A 22,892-nucleotide genomic window follows, 5' to 3' on the forward strand; every position below is an offset into this window, starting at 1 on the left:
CCTTGTTTATGGACATACGTAGGTTAGTACATGGTGAATATGCATCATTCATGATGTTTTACGTGTGTGTGTGTGTGTGTGTGTGTGTGTGTGTGTGTGTACACCACATATATACAGTACCTTGGTGGTCAGAATATGGCATCAGATGCGCTGTATCTGGGTTGTAAGCTCTGAGAGTCACCATGTGGGTGCTGGGAACTGAGCCCATCTTCTTTGGAAGAGTAGCATGTGCTCTTAACTGCTGAAATATATCTCCAGCCTCAAAAACCATCGGTAACTGAACAGCAAAGCTTATGTGCCTTTCCCAGAGCATTGCAACTCTACTTTTCTGTTTTTACAACTCTACTGGAAGCTCTTTATCTTTTTTCAACTTTACAAAATGTAGGTGTACTTAGAAAGGAGAAGGAACAACTGGAGAGGGAGGGGACACCTTACTGAATGTGGACCAGTGTCCCAAGTCAGCTAGAGGCTGTCATGTGACTAAGGTAACCGAGGAAGCACTGAGCCTTGTGATAAGGAGGTTGCTGAGGATGGCTTCTGAATACTGAGCTTGATAGTCAATTGCAGAACTTTTCTATATATTACAAAGATGCAGTTATCATTCTGTCTTTCTTTCTAATAAAGAGACCAAGATAAGACAATGGCTCTGTAAACAATAGAGAGTGAGGCCAAAGTTCAAACTTGGTTGGGACCGAGTCTAGAACACATGATAGAGCTTGTACTCCCTCAGTGAGTATGCAAGAGTGATAAAGGGATATCACGTTCCGGTGGCTGCTGGACACCCAGGACTGGACACAATGGTTTTAGATTGAAAGGGTACAATTTCCTATTTTATTCATCCTCTGAAATAAGGACATAAGTCTTTATTAAAATATTAATTTTAGTGAAATATTAGTTAGAAATGGTTTTTTATTGTAAATGATTGTTCTGACAATGACAATTAGTTAGCATAGAAACTAATACATAATTAAAAGTGGGATGTTCTGAATCAATTAATTAGGTGTCATCATTTTGCAAAATTTAAAGGTAATGCATTAGAGACACCAGTTTTATTAGTCTGAAAGATAAAATTTAATTAGCATCACTAAATGAAACTGTTCATTAAATTATTTGGCATGATTTTTTTACTTAAGCTTTTATGTGCATTTATTATATAAAACTACTTACAATAAAGCTGCGTCCTACAGATTGCCATAACAGAGAGTTAGACCTAGAATGTTTAGAAGATCATTGTCCTTATTAAGGCCAGGGGAAATAGCACAACTTTAGGTGTTTAAACCTATATGAGTGAAATGTTCGAGTACAGGCTGTTCACAGTGGAGGTCCAGGCACCAGTTAAAAACAGCATATGTTTTTTCCTAGCTCATTGTGGCCATGTTGCAGTGAAATTGTGGGTGCCACATCTCTCTCTCTCTCTCTCTCTCTCTCTCTCTCTCTCTCTCTCTCTTTCTCTCATTGTCTATCTGTCTATCTCTATCTCTATCTCTCTCGGCTCCTCCTAGGAATGCTATTTCTGTATAATATCTTCAGGCTCTTTATATTTCCACAATTTGAAGGTGAAGTTACGACTTATGGATCCAGCAACAAAATGAAGCCTTCAGAAATGATTCCTCCATAACCCATATTAAAAAACAATTCAGTATTTCCTCTCTGCAGTTTGCTTTTAATAATGCTTTAGACATTTATAACATTCTTATACTGTGGTCATCGCGGAGCCCACAGTAATCTTCCTGCGGCTGCTATGGCTCTACTTCATCCTGAGAGTCTGCCTGTGGGGATAGCAGGGGGAAACATGGAGGGAAATGGTGTAGAATGCTAAGCCAGAAAGGTGGAGGCACAGCTGAGACACAGGGGCGGCCATGAAAAACATCATCTCACTGAAAGGTTCCCATAGCCTCTCTCCTTTATGTCTCCAAATTCCTGAAGCAGTCACAGCTTAGGCCACAGCTAACCAAGCCAGAGACTGCAGAGGGAAGAACACACCCAGGCTCTAAGAACTCACCTAGGCTCCCACAGCGCTGTGTCTGGGCCTTGGTCACATTGCATTTAAGTTTTTATTTTGGACAGTACAATATAATCACATCAGCCCCACCTTCCCCTCTCCTTTCTCCAAACACTTTTTCACATTCCTGACCTAAATAATTCCAGATATTTACATACAAGCTACTCTGCCTGTATAATGTCACTTGTATGCATGTTTCCAGGGCTGACCATTCAGTATTGGGTAACCAGTCTTCCTTCTTTGGGGAAGATTATTTCTCCTTCTCCCAGAATTGTTCAGTTGCCCTAGTGAAAGGTTGAGTTATGAGCCCCCACTCCACCCCCTTATCCAAACTGACAAGTTAACAAGTCTATTGCTGTAATCCTTGCCATTTACATTGGAGGAGAGATTTTGAGCTCAGGAGTGCTTGATTCCCTGGGGGATTGCATCTGTACAGATCCTGGATAGAAGAGCACACTGAGTGCTGAGATGGATCTGACTGTCTGGCTTCCTTCCGTGGCAGCTATCATCTAAAAGATTCGTTTAGGGACCACCCCATGATCCAACTTTCATTTCAAAGGAAGAGCCTCATCTGGAGATTGTGAGCAGAGAATTGGCACCTGCAATTTGGTTCACTAAAGTTTGGAGAGGGAAGCAATTGGAGTTCGGTTGATGTGGAGGAGCAGCTAGCTTCCTGTGGAGCCAGGTCTGGAAGGATTCTTAGCACTCCTGTAATTTCTTCAGAGTTAGCGGCCTGACATTTACCTCACAGAAGAATACGTGACTATGTATGCCTCCCTTCAAACTCTGTGAGGTCCTCAAGGTTAGAGGCCACATGCACAAGAGAAAAAAGTGGGAAAATTATTAAGCAACACTGCACAGTAAAGGAAAGGGGGCATGATGTTAGATCAGCCCAGTACTTTCTTATGGAAAAACAATACTCAAGTGTTATAACCTATAGAGCAAGAGAGTGAGCAGCATTCTCCAGTCTTGCCATGGGGACTAAAACTAAATCCTGGAGTACTTAACAGGCCCTAAAGACATGTTTCTTCTTTTCCTTATTTGTATTCATCTAGTATTTTGCAAAGCCCCTTAGAATGTGTTAGGAGATAAATGTCTATGTGTGTAAAAGTGACAAAGGGTCTCTCCACTTACACTTTAATATGTCTAGCTATTTTCCTCCACTACTTTTTAAAAAGCTGTTAAACTATTTGGAGTGTATGCAGTGTTATGTACTTGCCCATCTAGCTAGCCAATTTTAGGCTAATTACTTCTATTTTGGGTCTTTAATTTTCCTCCATGTACATGGATGGTTAGTGGGTTCAGTTTGCAAAATAGAGCTTGAGTTTGACGAAAACATGTTTCATGCATTCTACACCATGTGGTGCTAAGTTTGTAACAGTTAGTAAAAAGAGCAGGGTAATAGCAAGATTTAACCAGTGAACTTTCAACTGCTGTGGGAGTGGGCTTCACTAAGCACCCAGTATGGCTGGGGACGTTTCCTGGGTCTGTACCTTACCTCCTCCAATTATATTACAGTGGCTGACTCATGCACTTGAAAAGACCTGTTGGTTCTACAGAAATATCACCAAAAGCAGTTACTCATCTCTGCACGATCTCTGTAGCCTAAACTCTTAGACACCTATCCCTTGTAGATGCCTACAGTGGTTCCAAATTGATCCAAGAAGGAGTGACACTCTGCCTCAGAGTACACTTGTAGTTACTTGGCTCCAGTTCAGCCTTTCCATGCCCCTGATGCTGACTGGTGTCCACCCTTGGTTCTAGATCCTTCTGAGCTGTGTCACTCTTACAAAGACATAATAAAGCAGCAAGAGATGTGATTCTGCATAGCTGCTTTTCTGCCCCCCCCCCCTTTAGGAGAGCCCTTTAGACTCTTTCTAGAGGGACTTCAGTTTTCTGAATTTCTTTTCTAACTGAACAAAGAGAGAAAGATACTTTTATTTCATCCTTTCAAAACCACAAAACTTTTTTGATTTTGACAAATAGAGCCTTTTATACCCCCCGCCCCAATAACTTTTTCATTATGATGGCGACTTGTCTAGCACTGAACAACATAAAAGGATTTTTTTCCTCTGGGCGTAATCCACTGGTGACAGATATACAGCTGTGCTTTCTAAAACTCCTGACTTAAATTCTTCATTTTTCAGGGGGGTTGAAGCCTCTCTGTTTTGTTTAGAGGTAAATTATCTTATTTATCATGTCTGCATAAATACCACCAAGATGAATAATGCAAGCTATTGGAATAATCAAAGTAAAAAATGTGGACTTGTCCTTAAAGGGACAGGTTTAACATCTTGCCTGAATAAATTAAAAGAGGGGCTGTGTCCCTCCCCTTGAGGAAGAAAATAAAGCATCTCCCAGGACAGTTTCACTATCATCTCACCCAAGGATTCTTAAGTCCATAAAGAAACCCGGACAGACTTTTATCACTTCTGTGACAAAAGTTTTCACATCAGCAGCTTAGGGAGGGAAGTTTTCTTTGGTCCATAGTGTCAGGGTACAGTCTATGATGGTGGGAATGGCATGGGGGCAGCAGTGTGAGGTAGTGGCTCACAGAGCATCACCCACAGTCAGGAAGCAGAGAGGAGAAGCTTGCTCCTCAGCTGGTTTCCTCTTTTTATTCAATCTAACACAAGCCCTGTGATGGTTCAGCCCAGTGGCTCTTCCTACCTTAATTAACCCAATCTAGAAACTTCCTCGTAGGCATTCACAGACATTTGTCTTCATGGTGATGCAAAATCCTGAGATGTTGATGGTACATATCAGTTACCACACTCTGCCTTGTGTGGAATGACACAGAGGAAAGCAAAGCACAGCCACAGATCTACAGTTTGAGGCAGAGGCCACATGAAGTAGAAAGGGGGATAGTGGCTTATGAAATTTGGGAATCAGAAAAAAAAGACAAGAAAAGGATGCAGACTCACAGGATAATCAAAAATGTGCAAACGATCTGATTTGTTTCTGGCTTGTTTTCCTAGCTTATAAGATGGAAATAAGAAGTAATTGTGAAAAGTGATAGTCTTTAGCTGGCTCTGATGTCAGGACATTTTACAATATGAGGCTTAAGGGTTGCATCAGAAGTTGAGTGGTGTCAAAGAGATGATTTTGTGTGTCTGCTTTTATTAGACTTATCCCAGGGTTCCAAGAAAGCATCACAGCCTTCATTCAGCTGGTGAGACAGAGTAAATATGTCAGTATTCTATCATTGCTCCATGAAAGTCAGTTTTGCTTCTAACGCTGTGATTAACCAACTTTCACTTGTCTCTCAGTGGCTGGAATTTGGCCACTTGTCTGAATCTAGAAAAATCATAAAGAAAAAGGGGAAACATCTTCACCTTAAAGTATGGTTCCCAGGATAACCCCAAGAAGCTTAATAAAATGCAGATGGATGCCCTTATTCTAAGAATCTCTCCTTTGGTAGTTGAGACTTGATTGTATTAATATATAATATGTTCCTTGGTGATATTATTTCTATTAAAAATTAACAAATTAAAGAAGGAAGTCTGAAATCCTATATTTGTGTCAATACTGTTGGAAATAAATAATCCCTTTGAATGGTCTGAAATATTAGGCCAGGACCTAATTAATTCAAGAAGAGGTTCTCCCTTGTAGCCATGTTATTATGGTGATTAAATAGCTGAGATATGGGATAAGCCTAAATTCTGGAAATACAAGCTAATAATGTTGATCCCACAAGATCTAATGTCCTTATGCCCTCCCATTTTCATGAGGTAGAATTTTTCCCCTTTGAGAAAAAGAGCTAAGCACGGTGAAGGTGTCACTTGCGACTGGCAAACATGAACAAGACGCCATGTGAATACTTAATGCTCAAGTAGCCCAAGTGATTATGCCCCACTTTTGAAGCAGGACATTTTTTGGGTACTTTGTCCACTTTCCCAGTCTAGCTTGTGGGAGCAAGCATGGTTTGTCTCCTTGTCTAGCAGCAAAGGCTATCATCCTTAGTCTCAGCTAGAGATCTTCCCCAAGTCTGGGGTGCTTCCTCAAGTTCCCTCACCAGCATCCTGCAGAATATTTGAGTGTGTTCTCTGTGTAGGACTCCGAAGCTCTATTTGTGTTCCCATTTCTCTACATAGCACTAGTTGCTGTCTCTCCCCAGTGCTCTCTACTGGGTCTTCTCAGACCCAGGTTCCCACTGTTGCTCTCCTGAGGTTGGCAGCTGTAGCAGCGTCATATCCTACTCAGTGTTTCTACACTCACACTTGAGAATCACTTCCCATATATACTCGTTTGATTTGCTCTCTCCATCAGTGGAGACGGTGCACACTCTTTGTTACTCTCCCTCACTGATGTAATTTCATTATTGAACTGAGTATTGTTTTTTTTTTTTAAGTCCTTAAAATTTTTCAATGTTTTTTTGAAGTGGTGCTGGTAAATATGACTTCTAGGTAGGAGTGCATTAAATTTCTTTTATCTATTCATTTTATATGGATTATATTTTCCGTTATCTTCCTCTCTCTAATAATTTATTATTATGTATTGAAATTGTGTCAACCATTAATAGAAGTAGAAATTTCGTCTAAAGGATCAATTTTCATCACATCAGGCATTTAATTTTCCTGATGTAAAATTTGAAATTCTTTTTCCAAGTTCAACTCTTTTACCTGGAGGCCTAACAACAAAGAGTTGAGTCTCCATGAGCAGTGACCAAATGAAATGTGCTGGGGTCTGCATGGGCTATGGCTATTAGTGCGAACTGAGAAGTCAAGCAGACCTTGCTTACATCCACATTCTACTGCCATCCAGGTGTTTTGATGCTACAATACTATCACCCCTTTAAGTGCCTGATCTCAAATTTTCTACAAAGCATCCTGAAGATCAAATACAGTAGTAAGCATAGAGCACTTGTCAGGAAGCCTGAAACACACTAAATTATTAATGAGTTCAGGTTCTCCTCCCTTTGATATAAAAAAACCAACTTCAAGAAATACAACATATCATAAAACAGAATTGATATTGGAAGCTAAATGGAGTGATAGACCTGTTAGACACTATAGAATTCAGGTAAGAGAAAGAATTCCTTGAATTAGTACTGGTACTTGGCTTCAAGTTAGAAACAATCATTTGTAGGAAATTCAATTGGGTGTGAAATTTTTGTACTTAAATCAGCATTCCTCAGAGTAGTGTGATAGAAAAAAAAATCCTTTGATCATTAAAGGCAAATAGTAGTGAAATTCAGGTCACTTCTTTATACTGTGAGCAAGTAAGTTTATGTAAGGAAGATATTTGTCATTTTTAGCACACTGTGACATCAAAAGAAACACAAATCATAATTGTCAGTTTATAAGACCTTCAGTGTACCACTGCCTAAGTCTATACAGCAAGAATGCATAGCTCCTCATATCACTTAGGTTCATCCATGTGTGGTCACCTTGATGATTAAAAGAACCTTAATGGAAATCTAGTGTTCAGTAGAGTAGTGAGTGAAAAGTATGGTTCAATTAAATCTTTACCTTTTATACAAATGGAATAATTACTGTATTGACTTGGAAAATAACTTACCCAAGCTGTCTCGCTAACTGACTGTCTGACCAGCTGCTATTGTTTTAGTTAAATGTCTCTTGGGTCTGGGTTTTGAAAGTGATGTGCTGTTGCTGTGGATTAGAGAAGGCAATCACCGAAAGGTCAGCCTGCTCTCATCCGGGTCTGAGAGAGCAAGCCCCTAGGGTGTGATCTGGAGAAAATGAGTCCATACAAGGAAACTTCTCACACCATTTCAGAAATGAATTTCCTGTGGCCTTCCCTCTCTCTGTCTTTGTCACTTCCTATCCATCAGAAACGTGCGTTACTGCCCACTAAGTTCTAGGCTCCATTCTTTCCACATGCTTCCTCAAGGAGTAAACATGCATGCTAGTGAGGGAACAACCACAGCAAAAAATAGCATATATAAAAATAGCAACATATAAAGTCTGCTAGATGGCCATAGGCAAAAAAGGGAAATACATGCACTCTTACTCATAGATGTTGCTACTTAATACTTTCCTAAATAAATAAGTAAATACCATTTGAAATATTTCTGAGTTTGTTCTTCCCTTATTCTGGCTTTGTTTGACAGTCAAATGAGATATGTTATTGTTGCTTAATAGCGACTTGGTTTATTAAGTAACAAAGTTTCAAAGAGGTTGCTTAAGCCTTCAGTGGTGGTGTTCCATGTTCAGGTGGTGAGCCATGTGTGACGGCAATCATATAGAACAGAGATCATCCATCTTGTCAGAAATTAAGTTTCCAAAGAAGCCTCAGGTACAGTCTCATACAACACTTCCGTTTTACACAAACAATCGAGACATAGAGACCGGAGTGCCTTGATACGGAGAGTGGTTCCTTATGAGCTAACTGGGTTGAGAGTTAGAGAACAGTGATTATTAACCTCTTAACGAGTGCCTGCTCAGCTTTGTGGAGTAGAGACAATAAATAAATAAATAAATAAATAAATAAATAAATAAATAAATAAATAAAAACTGGAAGCTCAGAAAATGAGAAATATCTTGTTCAGAGTTAAACGGCCAGGAAGTAACTGGACAAGACCTCACTTGCAGCTTTTCGTTTTGCCCTTTATTACATTGTCCTTCAGCACCGAGCATCTGCTTCTGGAGCTACGTGCATAATATGTGCTGAGAACTTTTTTTTTTTTTTTACTTATCTTTGGGGAGTAAGTCTTCATGAGTTCTAATGTGAAAAGTCTTTTATTTTAATAGAGCACAGGCTATATTAAAAATAGTTGCAAAAGGGTGGGTTTAATAGGGGTGTAGTCCCACCCTATAAAATGGATAAACTACCACACTGGGGCTTTGTTTAGAAATAGTCTCTATATAGTCCTGGATGTCCTAGAATTGCTATATAGACCAGGCTGGCCCCAAACTCACTTGAGTTCTGCCTGCCTCAGTCTCCCAAGTGCTAGGATTAAAGGTGAATACCACTACACCAGACTTGATAGTCTTTTAAATAGCACATCACAGTTTCAAGTCCCTAGCAATAATCTGGTCCATGTAGCAATGCTGGAAGTCATCGGCAAACGTTCTACCATTTTCAACATGTGACTCCTAAGGTTTCCCTTGACAGTGGCCTCCAATGAGGAGGTGAACACGGCAGCAAGGATACCATGAGGCATGTTAATAGGCGATATTGGAATAGCATTCCTTGTGTCAGTCAGGTATATTTACCTTCTTGAAAATGTGAACTAGAAATGATCATAATGAGTGAGTTAACCCAGAAGCAGAAAGACTCACATGGTATATACTTACTTATAATTGGACACTAGCCCAAGAGGCATGTCCCATGAATGTCTTCACTTATCAGGAAAGTGGGACAGAGAGGAGGACATCCTATTGGGACTCCAGGTGAGAGAATCACAGGAGAATGGGAAAATAGAAGGATCCAGTAGGTCCTAGAAACCTACAAGAAGAACGTTATGATGGGCAGATCTGGGCCCAGGGGTCCTACTCAAACTATGGCACCTGCCAAGGACAATATGTGCATTAAACATTAAACCCCTACCCAGATATAGCCAATGGACAGGACATTCTCCACAGTTGAGTGGAGAGTGGGGACTGACTTTCACATGCCCAATATTTGACCATGTCCCCTGGATGGAGAGGCCTGGTGACTCAGAGAAAGAATAGCAGGCTGCCAAGAAGAGACTTGATACCCTATGAGCATATACAGGGGGAGGAGGTCCCCCTCATTCACAGTCATAGGGGAGGGGAGTAAGTGGAAAATGGGAGGGAGGGAGGAATGGGAGGATACAATGGAGGGGATAACAATTTAGATGTAATATGAATAAATTAATAAAATAAAATAATAAAAAAAGAAAAAAGAAAATGAAGTACTCAAGACAAATCATTGAGACCCATAAAAGTAGCTGGGAAACCTTGTTTTGCTGAGGGTTCTCCGCACTCTGTGTTCCACGCAATACAGGCATCCAGGAAACACTAGATAATCATTGGATTTTAGTTTCACATGCTTGTAGCAATTTAATGTTGCACTTTACTTTCTTAACATTTTATATAACATTGGTGAAAGGATTCAAGTTTTAGGGTCTATTGAGTATGGATTCAATATTTGATATTTTATTGTCTCAAGATACAAACAAATACCTTTGAAATCCAGAATTATTATTCCTAACCAGTTTCCTGACACCAAGTTTTAGCTCTTTTTTTTTTTCAGTTTGTAATATAATTACAATTTCTCTTTTATCTCCTTTCTTTAAAACCCCTCCTTTGCTATCTTTTAAATTCATGTCATGCCTTTGTTTCATGTGTGTATATATGTGTATGCTAATAAATATATAAATACAACATACTCAATCCATATAATGTTACATGGATGTATATGTTTTTAGGCTCAACTCTTCCCTGGGGAAGACTCTGCCTTGAGTTCTAAGCATCCTTTTGTTGACTTTAGTTCCTGTCCTAGGGTTGCTTCTTTTCAACGAGAGAATACACTTATTCTGTCTGTTATATTTATTTATTTTTTATTGAAAAATAAAATAATTCATATTACATCTCATTTGCTATCTCATCCCATGCATCCTCCCATTCCTCCCTCCCTCCCGCTTTCACCCCATTCCCCTTCCCTATGACTGTGACTGAGGGGAACTTCCTCCTCCTGAATATGATGCTAGGGTATCAAGTCTCTTCTTGGTAGTCTGCTATCCTTCCTCCGAGTGCCATCAGGCCTCTGTCTATTATATTTTAGCGGTGATATTGTCCCAAAATATTAATGATAGTATTAAATGGAAACATATACCTTAAGAGTTTTGTGTTCAGCAGTGTTATGAAGGTCTACTTTATTTTTTCCATTCTACAAATCAGAAAAGATGGTCTTTGAAGATCTAAGTAATAAATTAGTGTTTTGGCAAGGAGGAATCGTAAATCATGTGTCTCTAAAGTCCATAGTCTTAATTATAGCTATTTTTAATATTGAAGTGTGGGCATAATGTTATTGTGCACTGTGTAAATATTGAAATGCTGATTTCTGTGCCCCCCATAGCTGGTTGCAGTCCTTGTTCTGAGAATCAGCTGTCTAAACTTTGCTCCCCAATTGTCCCTTGATAGTTCAATAAAGCCCGGGGCGGGGGGGGGGAGGAGATAGAGAGGAAAGGGGACTGAGCCACAAGCAGATGCCCAGGAGACATGAGAAAAGAACAGCTGGAGCAGAGAAAGGCATAAAATGCAAGTATCTTAGGGATTTGGGCAAAGAGGAAGCCAGATTAGCTTAGAGGATTACTACAGACTTATACTTCGCAGCTGTGTAGTAAAGCATGTTAAATAAATAACATAGTCCAGTCTCAATTACTTGGGTGCTAGCTGGCATAAAAGAGAAACTGCAACACACACATTTTTAAAATTACCATAAACACTGAAGTTTTCCCAACCAGGCTTTATCACTATAAGCCAGAAACCCAGTATTCCCAAGAAGAGATCATATTATGCTTAGCACCTAGTAGGCACCCAGTAACCTTACGTTGAATGAAAAATAAAAGATTTTTAAACCATTTGATCACAAGCTGCAAACTTTTAGAGTAGTCATGATGCATTTAGCACAGTGGTTCTCAGCCTTCCTAATACTGTGACCCTTTAATGCAGTTCCGCATGTTATAGTGACCACTACTACAAAGTTATTTTCACTGCTACATATAACTGTAATGTAAATGCCTGGCATGCAGGATGTGCAGTCCCCAGAGTGGTCCTGACCCACAGTTTGAGAGCTGCTGTTTAGCAAAGTGAGCCACAACTATACTATAAGCCTCACATAATTAATATGCAATACAAACTTATCCTTTGATAAAAGATTTTAAGAATCAAAAATATATTCAATGGTAGAGTGCTTGTACAGCATGCACAAGGCCCTGGATTCAATCTCTAGTAGGAGGAAGAGAAGAAAGAGGAGGAGGAGGAGGAGGAGAGGAAAAGGAAGAAGTGAGGAAGAAAGGAACAGGCTGTGAGAAAACATTGTTGGCTATATACATTTTCACTTAAGAATTTCGATAGAGAGACGACAGGGAAGAGAACAGCCAAATCTAGAGACTGGGACTTTACAAGAACCAAGTATTTACAGAGGTGCAATAGAAAATGCTCCTTGTCATATATCCCTAGCAATAGTCAATGTATTACTTAGGACATGAGAAAATCCTTGGCTAATCATCTGCTTCTCAGTGCCAATATAAACCTTAATCCAGAAGGAATGTTCATTGAGGGTATTTGTAGCTCTTTTTGTTTTCTATTTTGTTCCTTTTAAGCCTCTAAAGATTAGAAATCGAAACGAGGTGTTAATCAGAAACAACACAGTATCTGTCAGAGTTAAATAATACATGAGCCTTAAACAAACCCCATTGCATTTAGTTTTATGAATTGGCCTCATGTCTGGTAATTCACGAACAGCAGCAGCATTAGCATGGTATTCCCAATCTGTACGGTGGCACAGCTTATTCTTTTAATTCATGGTTCTAATGTTGTATGTTTCATTCATTTGCTCCCACGTCCTTTCATTAAGTACTTTCCCAAGGCTTACCACTCACTTGCTAAGGATGAATGTAAGCCTAAATGAAATTCTCCTCACCCCTATTCTTGGGAAATTGTTATTTGACTGACATAGGCAAAGGGAAACGTGTGTTAGAACAAGATGTAGTAAAATGTATGCACTACGTAGACCCTGAGGCACTGGGGGAGGGAGGGAGCTGGAGAAGGTGATCCTGGTTGAGCGTTGAGGAACACCTGGAAACACTTTCTATTTCTTGATTGTGAACTTTTGCATTGAGGCAATGATGCTGCGTTCAACTCCACATCTACCACAATAATAAAATAAATGTTTACAGAGTTCATCTTAAAATATTCAGAGGACTGAATAAACGCATTGTCTTCATATAAACCCTTCTTTCTGGGCTCATTGATACAGGGGTGCTATTGTGACTGATGCAGACTCAGACATAGCTAGAGTTTTCATCATGGTTCAGCACAGCAACTTTGACAATGATGTTAGTTTGTGTAGCTTACGTGGATAAAAAATACTAGCCGTACTCTGAGTTCCATCCTCAAATATCACCCCAGCATCTTCCTCAGCTTTTCAGGTCTATCTGGATTACGCTGAGATTTAGAAAAAATCTGGGCTCTTGCTAGTGGAAAGAAAAGCCTTGCTGTTGTCTGTTTCCTTTAGGATGAGCGGCATGTGACAGCCAGCTTTGCTCACTCTAGTTCATTGGAATCCCTTAAGCAAGAAAGCTGGGTTCCACACTAAACTCTTGGAGACCCCATTCCCACAACATCTGTTTTGTTTGTTTGCTAGCAGCAAGTGCTGACTGGGGGGGGGTGGGGGTGGGAAACAAGTCTCCACAGATAAAGGCAGCCCTGGCTTTGGGGAGAATCATCACTTGTATTTTGTGAAGACCTGATGTGGCTGAAACCCCTCTGTGTGTTTTCTCTATTTGGACCTGCGGTGGCCACACTGAGCACTGTTGTCACTGTGAAAAAGGGATAAGCAGTGTTATGAGTGTGCCACACGTGTGTGCTCCCCACTTGCAGTGAGGGTCCAGATAGAACCGGTTTCTAGTTTTATTATTTTTTTTTCCACTGAGACACGCAGCCATACCTGCACATGGTCTGTGGCTATCCCTTGCAGACTCCCAGACTCAGCTGTGGTGAGTCAACTCAGGGCAAGGGGGAGCTGTCATTGTTGTTTTTGTTTCCAGAGGAAGCCAGAGGTTCTCTAGCCTCCTAGAATGATATTCCAGAATTTTAACTTAGCATCTTTTTTTTTGTTTTTTACATATATATTTATATTATTGCACATATATACAATAATCTGCCTATAGCAAGAAAACCCATGGAATAATCAGGAATTATATAACTGTTACATTTTTGGTGGTTTGGCTGTTTGTATTTGACAGTCTTGAAGAAAACATCTTTCCTATCTTGGTGCATCTAGAATTCTGAGTGTAAATCAATCTCCATAACATCTTGTCATTATCAACTTAAATAATCTATCTAGACCTAAAAACATCTTAACTCTTTTTTTAAAATTTTATTAATTTATTCATATTACATCTCGATTGTTAGCCCTTCTCCTATTTCCTCCCATTCTTCCCTCCCTCCCACTTCCCCCTTCTCCCCTCCCCTATGTCTGTGATTGAGGGAGACCTCCTCCCCCTATATATGCTCTTAGAATATCAAGTCTCTTCTTGGTAACTTGCTATCCTTCCTCTGAGTGCTGCCAGGCCTCCCCATCCAGGAGACATAGTCAGAAAAGGGGCACCAGAGTTCATGTGAGAGTCAGATCTCCCTCGCCACTCAACGGTGGAGAATATCATGTTCGTCGGCTAGGTCCTGGTAGGGGTTCAGAGCTTACTGCCTATATTCTCCTTGGCTGGTGCCTTAGTTTGAGGAGGAGCCCAGGACCCAGATCTGCCTGTTATAAAGTTTTTATTGTAGGTTTCCAGAACCCTGTGGGTCCTACTATTTCCCCATTCTTCCATGCTACTCTCGCCTAGAGTCTCAATAGGATGTCCTCTCTTCTGACCCACTTTTTTTGGTAAGTAAAGTTTTTCATGGTAGGTATCCCTTGGACTAGTGTTTTGATATAAGTGAGTATATACCGTTTGTCTCTTTTTGCTTCTGGGTGAACTCACTCATTATAATAATTTCTAGAAAACATCTTAACTCTTAAACAACTAAGCTTCATTGTAAAACTAAGCTACCTGGTCTTCAACTCCATCAGAAACGTGAGAAAGAATAAAATTAAGTACTTGAGTATACCAGGAGTTCAGGTTAGCAACTTCCCAAATGACAAGATGACAGAGACAGTTTGCTACCTGAACAGTCACCCAAAATTCTCTATAATGTTGGAGCATCATCTTCAGCCTTCTGGCCCAATATGTCTGACAGACATATTTGTGAGTCACTAACTATTGAGGACTTGCTTAGCCTGTCTTGGCAGAGGTTGGCTGTCAACTCTGCCTGCACCCAAAGTTGCCCATTTTTAGGTAGAATTCTGTCTGTAGTAGAAATGAGGACATTTTGCCCACTCTTAACCTGAAGAAAGCCTTTCCCCCATGTGAACTGAAACCCTATCCCGTCTCATTTCATTTTTTTGTTGCTGTTGTTGTTGGGCTTTTGTTGTTGTTGTTGTTGTTGTTGTTAATTTTTTTCAAATTTTAGTCTGACTCACAGTTTCCACATGTACAGTTTGGGAAGTGACAATCAATATTAAACGTTAAGAACTCATTTCAAGGGATTTATATAAATGCACACGCAATCTCATTGCAGTGTCTGAAGATGTCACAGAAGTGTTGGGTCCTAGCAAGCAGGATGCCTATTGGGAGCGTCATGTAAAAGGGATGCATGTGTTAAGACTCACAATAGGACAGAGCTTTCTCTGTACAGTTAAAGGAGCTCTTAGACTCAGCTGGTTTTACTCTTTACTCAGCTGGCTTGTCACGAGGTGACAGTGTCATATTTCAGGCTAAATCTTAGCTCAGTGCACAATTCAGGCTTCAAAGAAGTAATTGACTGACTCCAAGCTGATACCTTCAGGGGGCCTTGTTGAAAGAAATCCCATTCATTATGTTTTATATTTCAGTGTTAATTAAATTCCTGTTCATGTATGCCACAGTTAAGATATTTCCAGGAGAACAAGGAGAAGGTTTTTAGCCAGCAGTGACTAGACCCCAAGAAATAACTGTTAGGAGGAATTTGTCAGAAGGAGCCACTTCTGGCACGGCAATGAGCAACCAGATTCTGCCCAGTTTATCTTAGGGGCAAGTCCTCGGGCTTAAAATTATGTGCATGACTATGGCGTTTGCTGATTGTGAAGAATCAGATCACAGAGAAAGCAAGCAAAGCTTGAGAGACTTTCATTAACTAAGCAAGAGACTTCCATTCATCAAGAATAGGTGGAGAATATTCTTTTTTATTAACTATATTAGTAAGTCGGCATGCTATCATCCTCAGATTGTTTTCTCCAGAACAAGAGATCCATGAGATATTGAAGCCTTTCCAAGAGAAACATTAAATAGTGAAATAAATTTGTATAATGGAGAATAGTATTTGCATGGTGCTGTGTGGCATATGCATGTGCATGTTGGTGTGTGTGTATGTGCCTGTGTGCCTGTATATGATGTGTGTGTATGTGTACATGCTCTTGCACACATGCTTTCTCTGTCAGGAGTATAAACAAATTCTAGATATGCCATTTATCCCTCTGGACTCTGCAGGAGTAGCTCCCTGCTTTCAACTCTCAGTATATAAAGATAGCCATCTGTTGGTTAAATTAACTAATTTTCAAGTTTCCTTATTCTACAATTTGTGTGTGTGTGTGTGTATGTGTGTAAAATTATACATGTAGACATATATAAATTTCTGGATTTCTTAAAAGGTTTTGGTTTTAGATTTTCAAGACAGGGTTTCTCTGTGTAGCCCTGGCTATCCTGGAACTCACTCTGAAGACAAGGCAGGCCTCAAACTCATAGAAATCCATATAAATGCCTCTTCCTCCTGAAGGAATCCCCTGCTGGGATTAAAGGTGTGCACCACCACCACCCGGCTTAGACCACTCTTAATATGGGATTTCCCTAATCTCATCTGTTCTTAAGTATCTTCAAAGAACATGTAACACTATCTAGAATTACTAATTAGGAACACCGAGTCTGAGAACAGCCTTCTTTGTCCAATAGAACATGTCATCAGATTTTAGTCATTCAGATGCCCTCCTATCTGAGGAATGTACTCAGGGACTACCAGTTTTCATCCATATTGCTCTTTATGTGAGTGAAGCTTTCAACATTTTTTGGATTCTGGGGTATTATGCTGGATTTTTCTGTAACTTTTATTTTAGATAACACATCAACTGTAATTGGTATGTTGACATCTGTTGACATAAGCATGTTTGAGGTATTTACTGAAAGGTTAGTGTAAAGACACTAATGTCCCGGTGGGCTTGTGTTTTTCTCTGAGGCAGATATTGATGAATGTGCAGAGGGATTCGTTGAGTGCCACAACCACTCCCGCTGCGTTAACCTGCCAGGGTGGTACCACTGTGAGTGCAGAAGCGGTTTCCATGACGATGGGGCCTACTCACTGTCCGGGGAGTCCTGCATTGGTAAGCAGCTCTCAGCAACACCCTGCACCTGGATTGTTGGAAAAGGTTGACTTGCTTTGCAACTCCATGTGACCACTCACTGACTAAATTCAGCTTTTTCAAATTTTCTTCCCCTACAATTTAGAGGTTAGGCCAGGGATTATAGAGAGCGATGTATTTGGAATTTTGTACCAAAGTGCAGCACTCAGAGGAACACGGACTGGTTCTGTGTGCTGAGAATGTTTGTTCTTTCTCTGAAAAATCGTGGTGACATGCCGAAGTTTTTTGACAGTGGGAGAAGCAGCTGACAAGTGGAAATAGGGCTAGATTTAGAATTTAAAAGTGCAGCTTAAATTTAAACTCTCAGAAGTCACTGTTCTCTCTGATCCTTCCTCTGGGTATGTGTAAAAGGAATAATGACGCATGTGTCTTTTGGGGACAAGATGGAATGTCTGTTTAAAATTGCAGCTTTGAACTTATAGCATGCATACAATTCATTTTGTGTTAACCTTATCGTTGTTGCTGTTGCTGCTGCTACCATCACTCTCAGTGTCACCTCTAGCCACCATTCTGCCTGGGATTCTGCTAATGTTTCAACATAAGAAGTTAGCAGAATTCTTAAGCTTAAGACTCTAGAACTTTGAAGGAACTTGGCTGATTGAAGATTTAACGTCCATGGCCAATCTCGTTCATTCCGGTTCCATGTGGTCAGATGAAGACGGATGGTATTTACTGTGATTTAATCAGCATTTTCTTAACTTCTCTGCCAGTTACAGTGAAACAAAAAGACAGCTAAGCCACAGAGGGACACAGCATAAACTGTCCTCCAGTCTCTTGCTGTTGGGCTATATGATGTGTGGTAGTTACAAAGCTTAGACCCTCAGGGTAGGCTGTACCACCAGCACAAGTCGCACTCTTCTGCTTCTGAATATATTGCTTTGGGGGAAACAGTAGTCTGTGCCACAGCTATTCGCATCTGTAAAATGGAGCCGATGCTTATGTCTAATTGTGATGGACAGTGTAATAGCTAATTGGGTTGGCATCTATTAAACATTAAAAATGTATTAGTGTTCTGGCTATTATGAATAAGGCCGCTATGAACATGCCTGTCCTGGATCTACCTTCGTAGACCAGGCTGGCCTCAAACTCACAGAGATCCACCTGCCTCTGCCTCCCGAGTGCTGGGATTAAAGATTGAATCATACCACTATAGAGTATCAAAAATGGAAGAAGAAGAAGAAAAAAAAGAAGCTGGATGATGAATCAGAGGGTAACTTCAGATAGTATGATTATTAAACATTAACTGCTGGCCTGCCAGCATAAGCTTAACAGTCATTTGTTGAAAAAGATGAATAAACCAAGTGTGCAGTTCAAAAAAAAATGTATTAGTGTTTATCTTAAACGTCAGCACATTTCAGCATTCTTTTCAATACTCACCATCATTTCTATTACTATTGAAATAATGGTTTATAACTTCGAGAGTGTTTCCTTTATCAAGTTTCACATACTTGCTTCACATATTGTTGTTGGGTATATTGTGTCATAGAGTTTATGTGGAAAGTAGATCAAATGGCTACACCCAAGGACTGAAGAAAGAGACAATATTAATGTATATGCTACTAACTTTGATGGCTGAAATAATATTTTAATCTTTGGTAGTGATATGTAACATATAATTGCTTGGATTTTAGTTATAAGGAGTTTTAGAAACCATCTAGTTAAAACAATATCAGAAATGACTGGACTTGCCGTGTGGCTGCACGCCTCTGCCTATGGTGTGCCTCCTCTGTGGATGGGAAGCCAGCTGAGGGCTTGTGTGTGTGTGTGTGTGTGTGTGTGTGTGTGTGTGTGTGTGTGTGCGCGCGCGCGCACATGCGCGCACATGTTTCTCTCCTTGATGTGTTCTTAGGAACGATTACTCCTCTAGTCTAGTGATTTCAGTCCTTTTACTAGAGACAGTTTCAATACCGTGTTCCAGTTTCAAAACATGCTTCATTCTGCTGCCTTTGCAATGAGATTGTTTATAGTCAGTGTATAATAAATTTGGAGATGCAGCTACATTATGTGATTACAAAAGAAACTCCAACACAGACAAGGGTAGGTGCTTGCTTCCAAACATAAGGTTTATTTCATACTAAGTAGAGTCCAACCCAGGTCAAGGGAGCCAGCATCATGGATGCCAAGGACAGGCACTGTGTGTACGTGTTCTGATAGAACTGGCATGGTAAGGTGATGTGTTACTGTCCCAATTTTGGTTTCTGACTGCCAGGCTAAGTGGCATGCATGCACATGCTCAGGTGTGCACATGTGAATGTTTGTGTGTATACACATGTATCTGTGCATGAGTTCATGCACGCCCTTGCTTCATCCATGGACTGACTCCTATTGTGCACAGGGGCCATCTCTGATGTGGTTTTTTAACAAGAGAAGATGTTATTATTCACAGCACTCCAAATTTAATTGGTAATCTGAGTTATTTTTCTTTTTCTCACTTTTCAAGAAACATGAGATTGGAATTCTGACTACCACTCAATGTTTCTTTGGTAACTGATAACCACTTGATTGACTCCGACTTTTTCCTGGACAAGCAAATGTATAAATTGGGGTACTGTGCCATTCTGTTCCAACTAATTTTTAATACCTCTTGTCTGTGAGCAGCTTTCTAACTTTCACATAGCTTTCAAGCTCTTAGGTGTCATTGTCCCTGTCTACTTCCTTACTTCATCACCTCTGTGCTAGCCTGTTTGTTTTGTCCAGGCCTTGAACATGTGAGTGCCTCCTGATGCCTGGTATGTGTCTTTACTGTTCTCGCTGGCACTTGACATAGCTGCCTATAGTTAGGTGTCACATCAAATGTTCTCATTTAGGGAGAGCCAGTTTGACTGTTATTAAATAATCTGTATTTTATCTTCCTCAAACACTTTGTTTATGTGTGTGTGTGTGTGTGTGTGTGTGTGTGTGTGTCTCTTTTTGGGTGGGTTGAGACAGTGTTTCTCTGTGTAGCCTTGGCTATCCTGGACTCACCTTGTAGACCAGGCTGGCCTCGAACTCACAGTGATCCACCAGGCTCTCCCTCCTAAATACTGGCATTAAAGGCATGCACCACCACTGACCGGCCAGTTTCTTGTTTTTAGGAGGTAGAGACCTTGCCTGTCTTTCAATACCGTACCTGCAGCCTCTAGAAAAAATACAGTATTCAATATAGCTGTGTCCAATGATTGAAAGAACTGACATTCAAAATATATGAGGTCATCTATGTTTCCCTTTTGACTTGACATAGCAAGGTCTATAGATAGTTCTGCAAGGCAAAAGATGCTAGATTTTGTAAAACCACTAGAGACATTCTAGAAAAGAAATTCAATGAGCGCCACCACCACGCCCACTGTGCATCACACCTTCTGGGATCTAATTGAACAAATGGAGGTGTCTGTTCTTGGGGGATTTATGAACTGAAAACATGGAATAATAATAACAGAGCTTACTGCCAGTGAAAATTATCACACCCGAATAAGCCCCAAGTAGCATAAACTACTAAGGATTGAATTTAGAAGACTAGGCAGTTCCTAAACAACCTTTAAAATAAAAAGATGGCTTTGCAAAACAGACTCAGCTATGATCTCCCTCAGACAATGGTAGGAATACAAGCATTAGAATCTAAAATTATGGCCATTTAGGCATTTAGAAGAATAGTCTCATCATCCTATGCTGGGTTTTTGTGAGAGGGTGATAATAACACCTGCTATATTCACTTCATCAGAAATTCTATGGCACTGACACAATAAAGAATAGCACTCACACAAGAATTATTTCTATCTATAAAAAGTCAAGATTGGCCGCTTCTTCCAAAAATAGATCACGTGGTCCGAGAAATGAATGGCACTAGGCTTTATCAAGGCACAGTCACCATATACAAGAGACTCGTTAGTAGTGATTGTTCTCTGTCTTGTTCATTTGTATAATAAACAAATGAGGCTAGGACACACAAATACCTTGTGTTTGCTGTTATCGGAATGGGCCAGTGGCCTGCTATGGTGCAGTGTTTTGATAAAGCAGTAGAAATCTGTGATTTTCAAGGCCAGTGTGGAAATTGTAAACAGCTGTATGTGTGTGTGTGTGTGTGTGTGTGTGTGTGTGTGTGTGTGTGTGTGTGTGCAGTATGAACATCTGTACATGCAGGTGTGCAGAGGACAAACATTAATGTTGGCTGTCTTCTGCGATCACTTTCATCTTCCTATTAGGACAGGATTTTTCACTGAACCCAGAGCAAGTACCTGATTGGCCATCGAGCCTCAGGGATCCTTCCGTCTCTGCTTCCCCTCAGCATTAGGGTTATGGACATGTATCACTATGCAAGCATTTTAAACATGTGCTAAGGATTGGAACCTAGTTCCTCATGCTTATAGGGCAGATGCTTTATTGCGGAACCATTGCCTCAGCCTCACAGCGGCTTTTCTATCCATGCATAGTGGTCTGTGTCACCAAGAACTGAGGTGAAACACGATAAACGTAATGATGGCTTATAGAAAGAAGAAGCGGTACTCTAGACATTGTGGAAGATTCTCTTCATCTCCGACTCCATGTCATTCTGTCACCATGTTCTCAGTCCTGAATATGGGCCTTTCTTTTCCTTTGGTATTTTTCGGGCTCTGCACGGTGGCTACTCCAGCCTGTTCAGCCCCTTATTCCATCCATCTTCAAGGCATTATTTTTTTGTTTACATCTTTCTCTCTTATTAGCCTGCATCCCAAGTTCTACTGGGCAAAGTTCCAGTCACATCTTACTCCCCAAATGGAATCTCCGTACATAGTTCACAGGAGATCTCAGGTACCTTTTTAAAAAGGTTTCATGATCTAGTCGTACAATCAGGAGAATCATTATCAGCTTGTCTTACATGGGACCCAGACTACAGTAGTCTTTAAAACCATCTCCAAGTGACTAGGGAAAAAAAATCTTCATTATCATGTGAAACCATTGTAATAACTTTTCTCTGTTAATGAAAATAGTTAAAAAAAAAAAAACTTTCCAGCTTATATGGATCCACAGCTATTTATTTATAGCAGAATTTACCAGGTAAGTCTTACGTTATTAGTCAGTTCTTTCATCTCTACAGCATTTTGTAGTTCTGTGTTTCTGTATTAAGTTAAATCGCATTGGAATGCCTTATAGTAATTAATAAAAATTTTCAGAATCCGACAAAATTTATTTTGTTGAGGTACACAGGAGGAAGACATGGTTATTCTACCACACTCAGCAGCTGTCAGCCTCCTGTTACTACCTTCTCCAGAGGTCACAGTAGAGTGAAACAGACACCACACTCTGCTCTGCTCTCTGGTCACAATTAAACAGTATGGTCACATGGGCAGCTGTGCACCTGCTGTCACCATATAATGAAGAGAAAACTGATATTTATTATTATCAGTTATTAAAATAGTGTTTTAAACAACAGTGTGTTATCTGTTTATTGTTAACTTTTATCACTGTACAAAGTAACAACAAATAACAAAACAACTAGGGAAGGCTGTGATGGAATTTCTTATTTAAAATCTTTGTTAGCACAACTTGTGGCATTTCCTTGCAAGTTAGAATTTATCAATATTTTCAGGTGGACCAAGAGATCAAGTAGGGAAAGGTAGATACAGTATGTACCAGTGTCACTAGGACCCAGATAGAGAGGTTAAGAACACACTCCACACTTATGTATGGATATCTGGGTACCCACAAAAGATCTCACAGTGGGGTTATCTGCATCTGATGAATCAGATGAGAATAGTCCTGTCAGCAGCTCTGGGAACTTGCTTTTCCATTG

General features: G+C 40.2%; 1 protein-coding gene across 2 annotated transcripts in view; it reads left to right on the top strand.

The window, feature by feature from the left end:
* Nucleotides 1-22,892, top strand: part of Nell1 (neural EGFL like 1) — an 884,393-nt gene that overhangs the window by 820,333 nt on the left and 41,168 nt on the right. Inside the window, exon 16 of one of the 2 annotated variants that reach the window (XM_051148614.1) lies at nucleotides 16,967-17,107. The exons of the other annotated variant lie outside the window; for it this stretch is intronic. Coding sequence (XP_051004571.1) covers nucleotides 16,967-17,107 — 141 coding nt within the window. The remainder of the gene's footprint in view (nucleotides 1-16,966; nucleotides 17,108-22,892) is intronic. 2 annotated transcript variants of the gene reach the window in all.

This window comes from Acomys russatus, chromosome 7 (genome assembly GCF_903995435.1).
Source record: "Acomys russatus chromosome 7, mAcoRus1.1, whole genome shotgun sequence".
Taxonomy (NCBI): Eukaryota; Metazoa; Chordata; class Mammalia; order Rodentia; family Muridae; genus Acomys; species Acomys russatus.